At 43.2% G+C, this 15,187-nt stretch overlaps 2 protein-coding genes across 2 annotated transcripts in view; both read left to right on the top strand.

Moving 5' to 3' along the window:
- The window catches only part of LOC115905814 (von Willebrand factor D and EGF domain-containing protein-like), a 247,084-nt gene extending 235,948 nt beyond the window's left edge, over positions 1-11,136 (top strand). The window contains exon 30 of the mRNA XM_030952485.1: positions 10,954-11,136. Coding sequence (XP_030808345.1) covers positions 10,954-11,136 — 183 coding nt within the window. The remainder of the gene's footprint in view (positions 1-10,953) is intronic.
- A 630-nt stretch (positions 11,137-11,766) lies between these two features.
- LOC115905813 (basic helix-loop-helix transcription factor scleraxis-like) lies at positions 11,767-12,577 on the top strand (the record flags this gene model as incomplete). The annotated part of the gene is made up of 2 exons (XM_030952484.1): positions 11,767-12,138; positions 12,283-12,577. Coding segments are annotated over 2 exons (423 nt in total), but the record flags the coding sequence as incomplete, so codon positions are not given.
- Between the last annotated feature and the right edge of the window lie 2,610 nt (positions 12,578-15,187).

Here is a 15,187-nt window from a genome sequence, read left to right as displayed (position 1 = left end):
GGTCATAGCTCACCCTGAAAACATTATGCCTGAGAAAAAGCCTGGCCCAAGTAAAGGGTGGAAGTAAATATTCTCCATTCATGTCTAAAATAGCACTTCCAGGCAATTTACTCTCTACCCACTGCATCAGAATGGGTATTCACACCCCACAAAGTAACCTTGACCAAGGTGTAAAAAATGCTGTGTGTAAGAAGCTGGCCTGAGTTTCTAAAATGGCCTGAGTGTCTGATTTGATCCAGGGAAGGGTTATGAACTAAGGACAAGCTGAGGTTTTTCCACTTCACTCCCAGCTGGTAATTGCACTCATCATTCTTACTGTAGGTAGGAGACCGTGGCATACTGTGTGAGGAAATATTTTTTATGCAGGGTAGAGATGAAGAGCATGGACAATACCAGCAAAAGCCTGGCAGGGACTTCAGCATCATAAAAACTCAAACTAATAACTATGGAGAGCTCAGATCTGTGTTACCCTTTATTGAGTTCACTAAAGCTTGGAGGGTCAGAGGTTTGGTTACCCATGTCTACTGCAGATTCAGTTCTCTAACACAGTCACTGGATTTCAGTATCTTTTCTTACGTCCATATCTTTTAAAGTCTTCTCTTTAGGTTTGATGTTTCCCAAAATACACATAGATGAGCATCAGAGGATTTTTGTGCAATACATTTGGCAAACCCCAAAATGCTGAGTTAGAAAAGTACACTGCAGCAATAAAAAGAAACTAATAGAAAAAACAGAATGGTTTGGGTTGGAAAAGACCTTAAAGCTCATCCTGCCCCACTCCCTGCCACAAGCAGGAACACCTTCCACTAGACCAGGGTGCTCCAAGCCCCATCCAGCCTGGTCTTGAACAATTCCAGGGATGGGGCAGCCTCAGCTTCTCTGGGCACCCTGTACTAGGGCCTCCTCACCCTCACAGGGAGGAATTTCTTCCTAAGTAATTGCAACCTATTAATCCCTGCAAAATCTTTGATGAAAACCTGAGATTTGTACATTTTCTTTGATAAAATTTGATGCTTTAAATGTACTATTCAAATTACTCCCCAAAAATTATTTAAACATATTTGGACCAGTAACTTGCCACCTACTATCAACTGATACATATGTAACAGCATGTCATTTGATTATAAACATTTCCAGGTCTTGCAGAAAGCAAAAATATGAACTCAAATAAGGATGGTTTCAGTCCTGCTGATCAAAAGCTACCTCAGTTAATGGCACATAGCACCAGGACATCTGGTGACTTGCAACAGTCTTGGTCTGGTTTATGAGCAAGAAAGTGACCCTGATTCATTACAGGCTGGGAAAGGGATTGGACACAGCCATGTCCCAAGAGGGATATTAAATAAATATCCTACACCCAAATACTGTATTCCATTTCATTACATTTTAGCACTTGCAGCTTTTTATTTGTAACTGGGCATTTGCTCCCCTGTCATCACCCAGCTCTTGTCTCATGAGCAGGTCCTGCTTTTCAGCTGCACCTCACCCGTGTGTGATGGAGAGATCTGTGCTGTCATTTGTGCTCCTTTGAAACTGTGAATGTTGTCAAGGCTCCATCTGAGTGTTGTGGCAGTACCCAGAGGTCCAGTCTGGTCACCACTACACTAAGTATAGTCCTTGCCTCTGAGGAGCTGTTTCACAATGAATAATTTAGCTGACAAACTTAGTCTGCTTGAGAAATACCCACGAGCAGATTTCAATTTCTTCAGCCACAATCATTAGTCAAAATATGCTGGAATAAAGATGGGGTGAAATAGGTTGAGGGAAAGAAAGATGAGAAGAAAAACAAAGGGGATCATACCTGTATTTCTGGATATCACAGCATGACTTCAGGCTCCTAGTTTCTATTCCTCATGCCCAATGAGTGAAATTAATTTGGGCAGAAGAGGGAGAAAAAAGTCTCTGCATTCTATAAAACTAGCCTAGATTAGAACTAAGGCACTAATATAAAATTCACTGCCTTCCTTTGCAAGTACAAGATTGTCTTTTTTAATCATGTTTCTTCTGTGTGATACAGAGGCACCAGAGCGCATGTAAGGGGAGGGGGAACATCCTCCTTACTCCCCAGCCCAGGTGCAGAATTGTGCAGCAGAAATCCCCCCACCCATTCCATGCATCCAGGGGTGTGGCACAAATCCCACTGGGCCAGCCACAAGCTGGGAGCAGCTTGCACTGGACATGTGCTCCCTACAGCCAAGTGCTCCTGCATTCTGCCTGAGGGTGGCCACACTCCCCTGCTGGGACAGAGTGCACCCCACTAAGGGCTCTTCATGCAGACAGCCCCAGCTGAGAGGTTTAGGGGGACTGCAAGAGGGAGAAACTATCCTTGACAGCAGATACTAGTCCTGGAGTGGATCAGACTGCAGGAAGAAACAGAGTTGGACCAACAGGTACTGCAGTACCTACCACGAGCTGCTGCACTTCCTGAGTTAACATAATGCTTTCCAAATGCATGGAATGTGTCACACTGCATCCAGGACTAACATATCTAAAGTAAAATTCCTGCTTCCCCCACAAAACACAAGCAGAACTAAAATAAGAGGCTAATTCTGAGCTCATTCCATGCCTGCCAGAGTGATTATAACCAACTGCAACCAACCTACTGCAGAATTACATTGATATACTTACACAACAATATTGCACCAAACATAAAAATGTTTAATATCTGATCTATCCTTTATCAGGTGACTCAACTGCTGCTGGTTTATGGCCTTGAGGTATATATCTTTTTTCCCAAGGCTAATATCTGACTTGCAATCTCAACTTCTCTAATAAAGGAAAAGAAACAAAATTGTATTTTACAGTTAACTAGTAATTACTCTCTTTTTTTTTCCTAGTAAAATAAAGCGTTTCTTTGATTAGAAATGAGCATGTAACACTTATGGTGTTGTATAAGTGGCTGAGAACTGGATCCCTGTCATAATAATTAGATGCCATTTTTAAGACTGAGCACTGAAATACAGTATCCACCTTCCCTTTAGTTCTTCAACACAGCATAGCAATTTTGAATTTTTTTTAAAAAAACTCTCCCTACTCCCTTCCTTCTCTTCAGCAAGTTTGGCAGTCTGATTACTGCCACAGAAAGCAGCATGTGTGAGCTCTGTGCTACATTAGCAGAAATTTTTGACAAGCTCTTTATTTTATTTTTCTGAATGTGGGAGAGGGATGTTTGTGACAGTGCTTATACATGGGAGGTTAATAGAGAACACCAGGCACAGTGATCAGACAGAACTAAGTCAGTTCATACTGTAGATGTTCCTTTTGGAGAGATGCTGTTTGGGGTACCTAATTGCTCAGGATTTTCTAGAAGGAAGATGATCAGCCCAAGTACCTCCCAGGCAGGCAGCAGCGAGCCCACTAAGGACACACAACTCAGTGTGGAGCTGCTTCAAAGACAGCAGAGATAACTAGACAGATCTGCCTTGGAGGCAGGTTATCAACAAAGGGCTGTCTCCCAGACAAGTACCTGTTCTTGTCTGCCTGGAAAGTGAGTTATGAGCCTTTGTACAGCACCTTTCAGGCAAGCAACTTATTCAGGTCTGCCTGGAAGGCAGGTCAGCATGCAGATATGTGCCTAACAGGCACAGAACTGTGTGCAAGTCTGCCTCCCCACACCTTCAAAGATCCCAAGACAAGTCAAGAATTTCATTTTAATGATCTCAGCAGAAAGCCATTATTTCCTGTATGAAGTAATTGTCAATATAGTTGATGGATATGTCAAACTGAAGTTTCTTTAACCACACTTTCTTAATGCCAGACACAAGAGCAGAATTCCTTTTTACAAGGTTCTGGTAGGACTCTTTATATAAAAGGAAATGTTGTTTTATAAGATTTGGCAGTGGGTTACTACAGAGAGCAAAGTGTCCAAAAGAACCAGCAAGTACAAGTGGAAAAATGAGAACTGACAATGGACACACCAAAAAATTTTATGTACTCTACCCATACAAACACATCTCCCTGTAAGTAACATCAGTGATTGCAATGGAGGTTTAGATGGAATTGACAAAAGCAATGAATGAATTTAAACGCCATTCATTTCAAAAGGATTAATATTTTTTAAAATCTTCATTCTGGAAGGGCTTTAGTAAAACCATAAGTTTAATCACTTAACTAGAGAGTTTTTAACAAAGATGCAGGGCTTACTGTGCACATACAGAGGTGTGGTGCTGTGAATTTGTGAATCCAGGCAGCTCTCCTTCAGGCACACTCAACTCAGGACCTCAAGTTTCCTTGTCTCCTATATGATCTGCATTTTCACTGTGCCCATGAAAGCTGAGACCACACACAAGCCAAGTTCTGGGACAGTTTTTAGTTCTGGGACAGTGTGTGAAGCACCTTGGCTGTGTGTGCTGGCCCAGAGCAAAGCAGGAGCCTTGGGCAGAGAGTGGTGAGGGAAGGTCTGCAGTGGGCAAGGACAGCCTGTGACATGAGTCAGTGTTTCCAGCAAGGAAAGGCTCTGCATGTCTGGGAAAGATCCAGCAGCAGCACTGGGAGGGAAGAGCACTGGTTTGGACAGTGGGCAGTGGTCCATTCCAGCCAAGGGGACCCCACAAGGCAGCTTGGAAACTCTGTTTTAAACTAAAGAGAAGCACAAAAGAAGAGTTCTACAAGACTCCAAACTTTGCTGCAAGATCAGCCTACAGAAAATTGGGCAAATTTCAGGGAGACAGCAAGGCATGTGCAGAAAACACAAGGCAAACAGCTCTTGGTGAAACTAAAACAAAGAGTTTGGTTTAACTCACAGCACCAATAAGCCACTTCATACCTGCACAATCTTTAAAGACTCAGGATGAGAGACCCTGCAGTTGTGTTTTGCAGGACCACCTGGTCTGCCAAGTGTCAGCAGGAATCTCAATGAGCATTATTTATCTTTCCCAAGTGATATCCCCATAGGCACCCCAAGAAAGGTCAAATAATCATTGTAGTGGGTTTTCTGTGTCTGAGCTTGATCTTTGGTGTGCAGTCCCTAATGTGTCCAAATGACTTACCATAAAACAGGATCTGGATGAAGATTCTATAGGTATAAAACCACTTAAAAAAATAATTCTTATACTTACAGTACACATGAGATTATTATGGTCTGCATAGATCCCTAATCTAACTAGCATAGTCAGACTTATTTTACATGATACTATCTACTCTGATAGAGCTAGAAATTCATTCCAAAAGCATACTACTGGCATTGTTCCATGTTTGTTTGGCATAACAGGATATTCTTCTAAGCTTTCAGACTGTAAAATCTTTGTTTACTATAATTCACCTATTATTTATTAACCTGTATTAGTTCAGCTCCAAAGAACAACTGAATACATCTTCACCAACAGCTGTGGATTTAGGCTTCCAAAACACTCTTTTCAATTACAGTGGTTTAGAGTCAATTCTGTTTTAAGTAGATAATTTCTTTGGTTTTATTTTTCGAAGTTGTGAAATTATCACATTAAAACTTTCAATTAGTGATTGATTAAAGGAACTTTTTAGAAAACTTTCCACATCCCTGTCTGGAGATAAAAGTGTCTACTCCCCCCACCTCAAATGCGAGTAAAAGGTCAGGGATGAGACAATTTTATTATAAACTGTAGGATCACATGGCCCTGAAAAGCTGGCTGTCTTCTTCACAAGACACATTTGAAACTGAACCAGCTTTATGTTTTTATACACATACATATATTCCACTTCAACTTGTCTGGCAAAAATTGAGAACATGAAGGAATTTACCTTCATGCAGCCTCTAATATGAATGAAGTATTTCCAATGGCATCTTAAAGCTTATTATTGTTCTGATGATGCCACGAGCTACGCTGGTGCAGGGTCAGATTAACTCAGCTGGTGGCAGTGGAGTCAGATCTGACCTGAACCTGAGTGACTGAAATGGAATCTGTCCTTTAATCTAATTTGAACTAAGAAACCCTGACCAGAGATGCCTTTGCTAACAGAAACGCTCGTGTGGAATTGAAGCACTAAGGAGAACAAAGAGAAGTATCTAAAGAATGTCAGATTTTAAGTATCTTCATAGGAGGAGACTAGAAGCTGAGAAGAGGGACAGAAACCATACAAACAACTTCAGTTGCAGTGATATTGCAGAAGCTGTGGTAATTATACAATCAATTATATTTCTTTCATGGGCTTTGGGATATCTTTGGATTAGTCAGCTCTAAGCACTTTAAAGCTATTGTTGGAAATACATTCTTTAAACTACCTACAAAATCTTGTGCAGTATAGTGCTATTCATAAAAGGATACTGTAAAAGTAGAAGTATGGGGTGAAAAAAGCTTTTTTTTGGCAGATGTAGCTATGATTGGGAGGGGAAGATGGAACAAATCAAATTGCAATAAGGATTTTGAAGGGTCTGCAATAGTTGTTTAGTTGTTCCACACAACTGGATGATTCTACATCTCATGTTCCTGTTCATTATTACAGTATTACAGTAGCTGAGTTTTTATTTTTTATAACTAAAATTCAGTAGTATTTCTACAGCAGCATTCCACCTTTATTGAAAAAAAAGAAAAGAAAACCAAGCAAACAGAAGTCTGTGTGAAAATTCAAAGCCTATTTCATACTATACATTCTGCCTCTCAGTCACCTAGAAAGCTCCAGAAAAGCTGGATTTCCACCAGTGATCCAAGCTGCTAAGCCTAGATCAACAGACATTGCAAAACAGACCTCGTAACCCTTAGTCTCTGAAAAGGCAAAAAAATGGGATGTGGGGCAGTAAAACATCACACAGGCTGACCATCCTGTGACAGCATCTGGGAGTGGACAGAGAGCACGAGCTGTTGGAGCTTTGTCATGAGAAAACTGAAGAGTACCACACCTTGCTGGGTGATGCTCCCAGTCCCTTTTCCCTATAAATCCAAGCTGAACACACTCCTGCAGTGCATGTTTGAGGCATGGATTCATGTCTGAGGCAAACTACAGGAGGGTGGGATAGCCCCTCCTGGCCAGCCAGGCAGCTACAGAGAGACCCGAGCTACCACAGCTTCATCTAAGGCCTGGTTTCTCACCAACACAGGGATTTCCAAATGGATTAGCAAAAGGATCTCGGCTCCCAAAACACACACAACAACTGAATGTTCTAGGCAACATCTTCCCAAACACTAACCAAGCTCTGTCAGGACGGATTTTAAAAGCAGTGAAATAAGGCAGCAGGCAAGGGAGGGCTCTGGCAGCTTTAATGAACAAAACAGACTCTGCAGAAACACTGCTTCCAAAACATTTTGTTTCCAAGGGCAGGTGTATTGTCCTTATATCACTTCAGCCTGACAGACAAAAGAACATGCCTTGTCATCTTTCTGCTAAATGCAACCACAATCAAAAGTTACTTCTGAGGCAGTTAATAACAACTTTGAGAGTATCAGCACAACGTGTAAAACACCACTTAGACTTGGCAAGTTTAAATGGTTTTGAAATAGCAGGTGAATAATATATTTGGATTTGCCTCTGTGGGCAGCCAGAGCAGAGAAAATTACTGTAAGACAAATTTTTTGTCAAAAAACCTGAAGATAAACAACTCAGCTTCTTTTTGTCAAGAGTAACAGAGTGGGTGTATAAATAAAATGCAGTAGGCAGGATGTCCCTGGCGTTTAACAAGGCCTCTAGCACTCCACCACACAGAAAACTCATTAACACACCAGAGAATCGTGGCACAGATCAATTCAGATGAAGAACAGAGATTGCAAGTGAAGAGATTGCAAGTGAAGAGATAAGTGTCATGCTAAATCTGGCTGGCTGGAATATCAAGAAGGGACTTGTTAGGTCCCACATTAATCAACTACCAGCAGTGCAGGGCAGAGCTGCTCCTGCTCCTCCCCTGCCTGGGTACTTGCATTGCAGTAGCAGACAGAGAGTTCAAAATGTGTGCAGGGTATTTATTACAATCTGGAAGGCTCACCATCCCACCTGACAGGATGTGAACACATGAAGCCCTAAGTCCACCTCTTGATTGACTTCTCCTCATTTAACACGCTCTGTGCAAGGCCTCCTTCACCAAAACATTCTCTTGCACCATCCCATATTTTGACTGCTCCTCAATCTTTTCTCCTTAAAATCATTCGTCTAAAGAACCTGTACAGAGTAAAATGCTATTTGAAAGATTCTTCAATCAACAGGCATTTTATGGCAGTCACATTTATTAAAAATTGCTATAAAAATGACAACTCCTTCACCCAGGTTTGTGAAGGACAGCAGTAGTTGTCACAGCCAGCCAAAGTCCAAGACAGACACATAATTGATAACATTTTGTCAAATGTATTATTTTCAGCTCTGTGGACATTTCCAGCTATCAACATCCTGTATTTGTTTCTCTTTGTTAGAGCTGGACTCTCCCTTCTGTCAAATGTGATTGAAGTACAGCATGCACCTGCCTTATCAGGTGAGCACTGCAGAAGTGTCCTGGTTAATAAAACAGTTAATAACAGTGGTTTGGAAATCTGTAGAGATCTGTGCTGCTTTTGCCTACAACACAGTTATATCTTCTCATACGTGTGAGCAATATTGTATGCAGAAATAAAAATACATGTGTATGTGTAGCGGCTTTGATGGCGAAGGCAAACAGAGTACAATCCTTCAAAAAACACAGCATGTGGCAAGAAGCACCATGGAGAGAGGCAGGAAAATATGAACAGTTGGGGGAAAAAACCAAAAATTTTGTCCATAGGATACTGCCATATTTCTGCTCTTGAATAAACAAGTGTCTCATTGAAGTCAGTGTGACCTGCAGGCACAGAATGAGGCCACAAACATTCAAGTACTTCTTTTTAAAGGCATTTTTTCCCTGAATGTCTTTTTTTTTTTTTTAACAAGTGAACAATTTTGTGTTATACTTCCTATTTAATGGAAATACATTTGGAAGGCTTCTTGGCTGTGACCAGAGACATTCAGTGCTGCTAATTTAGATTTGTTTCTTTTGTTATCCTCTAAATAACTTGCTCTTTTCATAGGTATATCTTTTCCAAATTGCCTTCCTCTGAATTCTTCTTTCTTTTTTTTTTTTATTTCCCCTTAACACTGTTCTTCAAAAAATAAAGGCAAATTAAAGAAATGCCAGCCACTAGACTGCAACTAATCAGTGAGATACTTCATATTTCCAGTCTTTTGAATACTGTTGAATGCTTCCTTACAATGGATATCAGATAACTTTCTCCACGTAGCATGAAGGCAAATTTCAGGCAAAACCTTATCACTGCACATAAAATATTGCCCACTCTTCTGCTTTGCATTCATGCAGCCCCGTTCTTGCTCACTATTAGCAATTCAGCAAATTGTAGAATAACAGCAATGCTGCACCCTCCTTGAGGAATATGCTCCCCCAGCACTTGCATAAATATTATCCCAATCAATAACCTAGTAATTAAAGTCACCAGCATTTTGGCCTTTTTGCAACACTCCTTATCTAACAAAAAACAAAAAACAGAAACAAAAACAAAACCAAAAAAATTCTTGCATTACTATTTCCAGCTGCCTTGGAAACAGAACAAGAATTGTTCAGCCGCCCCTTTGTCCTTAACCCCCAAATTAGCTATTGCTGTAAAGTCACTGAAAATCATTCTGGTTTTCTCTGCAGACACAGCATCATTTTCTTCCTGAGTATTGCTTATGCCTTTCTCATTCTTGGTTCATCAATAAGCCATACATTCTGACTTTGAGAATACTAGTTTTAATTTTGTCTTGGGGTTCTTTTTGTTGAAGGAGGTTTATTTTGTTTTGGTTTACCTTCAATAATTAAAAAAAAAAAGAAAAAACAAAGAAACTGAGATGCTAAGGACAGGAAAACACTGGTAAGCAAATGAGTGAGTCTGACAAAGAATCAATTATCTCCACTGCTCAGCTACCAGAACAGATCAAGGATGAAATCCTGCCTCCATTAAAGTCAATGGGAGATTTGTCGTTGACTTTGTCTGGTCAGGAATTTCATTCTAGAAATATTGGAGGTGACAAAAAGGAAGAAGTCTGCATGGAGGACAGAGCAGGCATACCTGGACACTTCAAAAAAAAAGCAGGACTTCTAAGGATTGAAAGTCAACTCCAGAACATTCTAGATGATTTACTTTTTGAAAGGTTAAGCAGACAGAATATCCTACTGTGAGAGTAGGATATGGTTATATTCACAAACTGCAGGAAAACTGCATGACTTTGAGCACAGCTTTCCCCAGCATCTGATGATGAAGGTCCACATCCTGCTCCCACCCCAAAGGAATTCCTTTGGATCAGTAGCATGGCACACACCTGCCCATACAGCCTTGCATTTCTTCAGCCTTTGTTATCAAACACCTCAACCTCAAGCTAATTTTGCTATAGAAATCAAAAAAATCTCTAAAACATCGCCCAATGTGAAATCGAAAGACTTTCCCTCTCTTTCTCCCAAGTAAGATAAAGGAAAATCACATTGAATAAATGTTGCTCATTAATAGGCCAAGGTAGGATACTGCTGCAGAGGGCTGACAGAGGCATTGGTCCATTTTTTCCTGCAAGTTCTGCCCAAACAGAAAGTGCAACCAACATAAACCAGCACTTTGCCATCCCAGCAGAGGAATGCACTGCAGAGATGCAGCCCTGCCTGTTGGTACCAGCTTTTGTATTTTGAGAGGACACAAGTCCCAGCCAAACATGCCTAAGCAGCTGCCTTCCCTTAGTGTGTGCGCCCATGATTAGAGAGACACGGCTCTGCTAATCCAGCCCTCATTTGGGAAGAAGGATTCATATTTAGGTCACCACAAATAAGCTTCCAGGACCACAGAGAATGGGTCATTGGAGGCTGCTTAATCAGGTAGAGATGATTCATTTGAGTAAACCTGTGCCATGACCTTTCATGAGTCTCTGAGCTCAGACAGGATGTCAAATTTTTATGAAGAAAAGAGGTGCAATCAATTAGTGCTTATGATGACCTTTTAATAAGTAAATGATTGAGGCAGACGCCCATTCTGAACAGAATGAGAAATTGGATTTGTATGTGTCTAGGGTTGCTTGGGGAAGGTGGTGAAATCCACCTCCATGCTTGATCTATCGCTCCAACCAAAAGACAACTTCAAAGGAAGTGGTAGCCAGGTGGGGGTTACCATCTTCTCCAAGGCAACTAGTGAAGGGACAAGAGGACAGAGCCTCCAGGTTCAGGCTGGGCATCAGGAAGATTTCATCGCATGAAGAGCTGTCAAGAATTGGAAGGGGCTGCCCAGGGGGGTGGTGGAAAAGCTGGAGGTGTTCAAGAAACAGCTGGACATGACATTCAGTGCTATGGTTTAGTTGACAAGGTCATCATCTTTTCAGTGGGTCAAAGGTTGGACTCGATGACCTCTGAGGTCTTTTCCAGCCTGAACGATCCTGTGCACACACACCCACACACACGCTGGAACAGACACGGAATACGGGGGCGCAGAACGGGTAAAACCCGCAGGGGTTTGTGCGCCTCACGAGGATCCAAGGATCGGTCGCACCACTGGATGCGGGAGCGCTGTTCCCGCGGGAGCCGCAGATGAGCCCCCCCGGCAGCGGGAGGAGGAGGAGGAGGAGGAGCGGGGGGTTTCCGCGGAGCCACTGCCGAGCCCGGCACCGCGACAGGTGCGGCGGCGGCGGCCCCCGGCCGAGAGCAGCCGCCAAGCGCGGCCGGCGGGACACGGGGCGAGCAGGGGCGATGCGGCACCTGCCGCGCATAAAAGTGATGGAGCGGCGGGGCGGCGGCGGCGGGCGCCATGCGGGGCGGCGGGGGGCGCGGCGGCGGGCGCGGGGCAGGCGCGGGGCGCGGCGGGCGCGGGGCGGCGGCGGCGGGCGCGGGGCGGCGGCGGGCGGCGGGCGGCGGCCAACGCGCGGGAGCGGGACCGCACGCACAGCGTCAACACGGCCTTCGGCGCCCTCCGCCGGCTCATCCCCACCCGCCCGGCCGACCGCCGCCTCTCCAAGGTGGAGACGCTGCGCCTGGCGGCCAGCTACATCTCGCACCTGGCCAACGTGCTGCTGCTGCAGCAGCGCCGGCAGGACGAGGCGGGGGATGCCGAGCAGCCCTGCCCGCAGCCCTGCCCGCAGCCTTGTCCACAGCCATGCCCGCAGCCCTGCCCGCAGCCCGCTCAGCCCCCGCAGCCCTGCTCGCCGCCAGGTGCCTCCGCGCCTCGCTCCATCTGCACCTTCTGCCTCAGCGACCAGCGGCAGCGGGTAAGGGCCGGCTTCCGAGCGCCTCTCTGGGAGCTCTCTGTTGGGGAGTTTATTGGTATACCCCGCAGGTTTGGGATTGAACCGGCCAAAGGGGTCAGTGCTGTCCCTGGTGCCTCCTAACCTGTGTTTTTATCCATCGAACAGCACCGGGAAAGAGAGAAACCATCACCTGCTCCAGCCGTAACCGGACTCTGAACAGGCTGAGGTCTCGCACCGCTCCTGCTCTGACTGTACCATGCTCTGGGTAACATCGCCTCACTCGTGCTGCATGTTTACATTTAGATAGCACAGTCCTAAAAGAGTTCCTTTTTAAGCCTACGCACTTTGTCTCATATTGTGAGGCGTTTTTTCAGGATGTTTTGCAAGTGAAATTCACTGCCTCGGTTGCACCTGGCGCTGCAGCTATTTTAGCGCGAGAAATGTTAAACCTCAGCAGCCAAGCCCTGATCCTGATGCCTCCCAAACCTGTGTCGCATGATGAAACTTGAACTTCCAAACACACAGTGTCCCCTGTCAGGGGAAGCTGCCATGAACACGCCGTGCCCTCCGCCTCCAGCCCAGCCCGGGCTGCACGCAGCGCTGCCGCCCACCCCTGCAGCTGCACACCAGACCTTGGGGACATGGGCTGGTGCCGACAGCTGACATGCTGACATGCTTGAGAGGTCTCAACGATGCTGGGAGATTATTTTGAGGTGTTCACAGAAAGCTGGAAAAACTTCCAGTGAAAGCAACGCCGTTGGCTGTGCACGGGCACAGACCATAGGGGCACGGGACGTAGCCAGCACAGGAGAGGAAAGGGGAGAAGTGCAGTGTAAGCGATGCTCCTTTCTTATTAACACTGTGAGTCCTGCCAGCCCTTTAAATAGCACGGGATATTCCTAAATCTGCCTGGCAAGGAAGGTTTCCCAAGGGCTTTTACCCATCACCCAGGTCGTTCCATAATTGTGCCCTGTACATCACTGAGGTTGTTTATCTCCCCTCAGTTTACTAACTTGTATATTTTTTTTCGAACTCTAAAAGGCAAATAAGCATATTCTGTTTTGGACATTAGTGAAGCAGCAGGCTAAACTCTTAAACCCCAGTAATGCTGGATTCTAAGAAACACAGAGGTTAATTTTGCAATATTTTTATAGCTATTTATAATATAATTAATTAGGCTTTAACTTGTTACTTTGGGAGGCACTCTGCGCTCTTTGAGAGCCTGGTAACTGTACCACTCCAAGAAGTGCTGCAAGGAGAACTTGTCTCCTTTTTCCTCCCCTGCTGCCATCTGTGCTCCTGGCCAGCCTTGCTGCTCTGGCCAAACGTGAGGGCTGAAGCAGAACTGTTGTTCACTTTCTTTTCTGTACAGAGTTGTCTCTTCTTGCCCTACATAAGTGCAAAGCAAATTCTGGCAGTTGTTATGAAGAACTTGGCAAGAGAAAGGTCATGGTGGACTCCTATACAACTTCACCTTTTTAGTTTCTCTTCTCCCCTGCCCAGCACACAGTGGCCACTTTTTCTGTAGCACAATGAGGAAAAATCTGCTGTACCTACAGAAATGCAATAAGCTCTTCCTTTGAATTCTAACAAAGAAAAATACCAAGCAAAGCCCCAGCAATTCCACATCACATCAGTCTCTTTGGTTATTAAAAGCCACAGGCTGTATTTTCCTGGATTGAGAGGAGATTTTTGCTTTTAGAAGGTTTCTATCATTAATCTTTTTTTAATGAGAAAATTTCAATTGCTGCCAGATCATGGTCTGTGTTTGCTTTGGCACTGATTTGCAAAGCTGGAACTCTTTACAGTTTTGTATAAAGTGGGTTTCTTAAATTTTTGTGTTGTGTCAGCCTCTGTGTGTGGGTGCAGAGTTCTGCAAACATATCTTCCCAGATTTTTTTAGTCAATTTGAAAAAATTTGTCTTTTATACAGTTATTTGCTCTACAATTAAAGCTGATCTTATAGTTAGGCCCTACATTCTTATGAACACATTAAACCAAAGTATCTGACCTCTTTATAGACAAGTTACACTAATTTATTCATTTAGCTGTATGATTTCATATTATACCTAAAATGACAAAACATAATTCAGTTTCAAACAATTTTAGGAAAATTTTTCATTGAGTATACTCTGAATTTTGGAGTTTGTGAGAAAGACAATAAAATTATTTATTTCATGTTTTCAAAATGCTGTGATTTTATTGCAATTTTAAGAGCTTTTAGTGTAGCTCTTGGCAAGTGAAGTATATTTGGATTTAATGAGATATCTTTACACCTAGTTATTAAAGGAAATGAGCACAAAATGTTAAGACCACTTCTGTACCAAAGTAAGAGCTGAAATCTCATAACTCGAAACTCTCATGAATAATTTCTACAATCCTACAGGAATTTGGTGTTTTCCCTTTAAAAGGGATTTTATCTCCCTAGTTTTGTAAAGGCATTTATACAAAATGCTTTTCAACAACAAAAGCAGGAGAAGCCCCTAACAACTTGGCCTTCTCTCCTGTTTAATGTGGCTCAGTGTAGCATTTAATTCTTCTCTCTTTACTCAGGATAAACTGTTGAATTCAACTGGGCTTGAAGATTTTCTCAGGGTTTCAATTACTAAATAATACAGGAGTTTCAGCAACACTGGTTGATCGTGGCAGAAATTAGACCCCAGAGCACTGTGGCCCAAATATTTATGGTATAGACAGATAATGTCTATGCAAAGCAATTATAACCATGATTTCTCTGAGGAATGTTTGTGTATGTGTAACTGTGTGTATTTAAATGAGGAAAATTGGGGACAAATCCTTCACTTTGCCAAAATTTATTTGTAATGTAAAACTTCTGTAACCTCAGGAGCGAAAAAAAAATTAAAATCGAGCTGTTACTCTGTAATGGGTTTTCTATAAATCAAGGGAAAAAGAATTTAATTTCTGGAGACACAGATGAATTGAGGGCTCAGATTGCACATATAAAGAGCTCATCATCATTCAATGTTTTACTGAGTTTTTACTGTATGAACTTGTGTGTCTTATCAGTCCTATTTTTTTAATCATGGAGCAGGGTTATTCATGGCATGCA

Source organism: Camarhynchus parvulus, chromosome 7 (assembly GCF_901933205.1).
Source record: "Camarhynchus parvulus chromosome 7, STF_HiC, whole genome shotgun sequence".
Classification (NCBI taxonomy): domain Eukaryota; kingdom Metazoa; phylum Chordata; class Aves; order Passeriformes; family Thraupidae; genus Camarhynchus; species Camarhynchus parvulus.
Note: the sequence above shows the minus strand (reverse complement) of the source record. Positions and strands in the feature narration are given on the sequence as shown.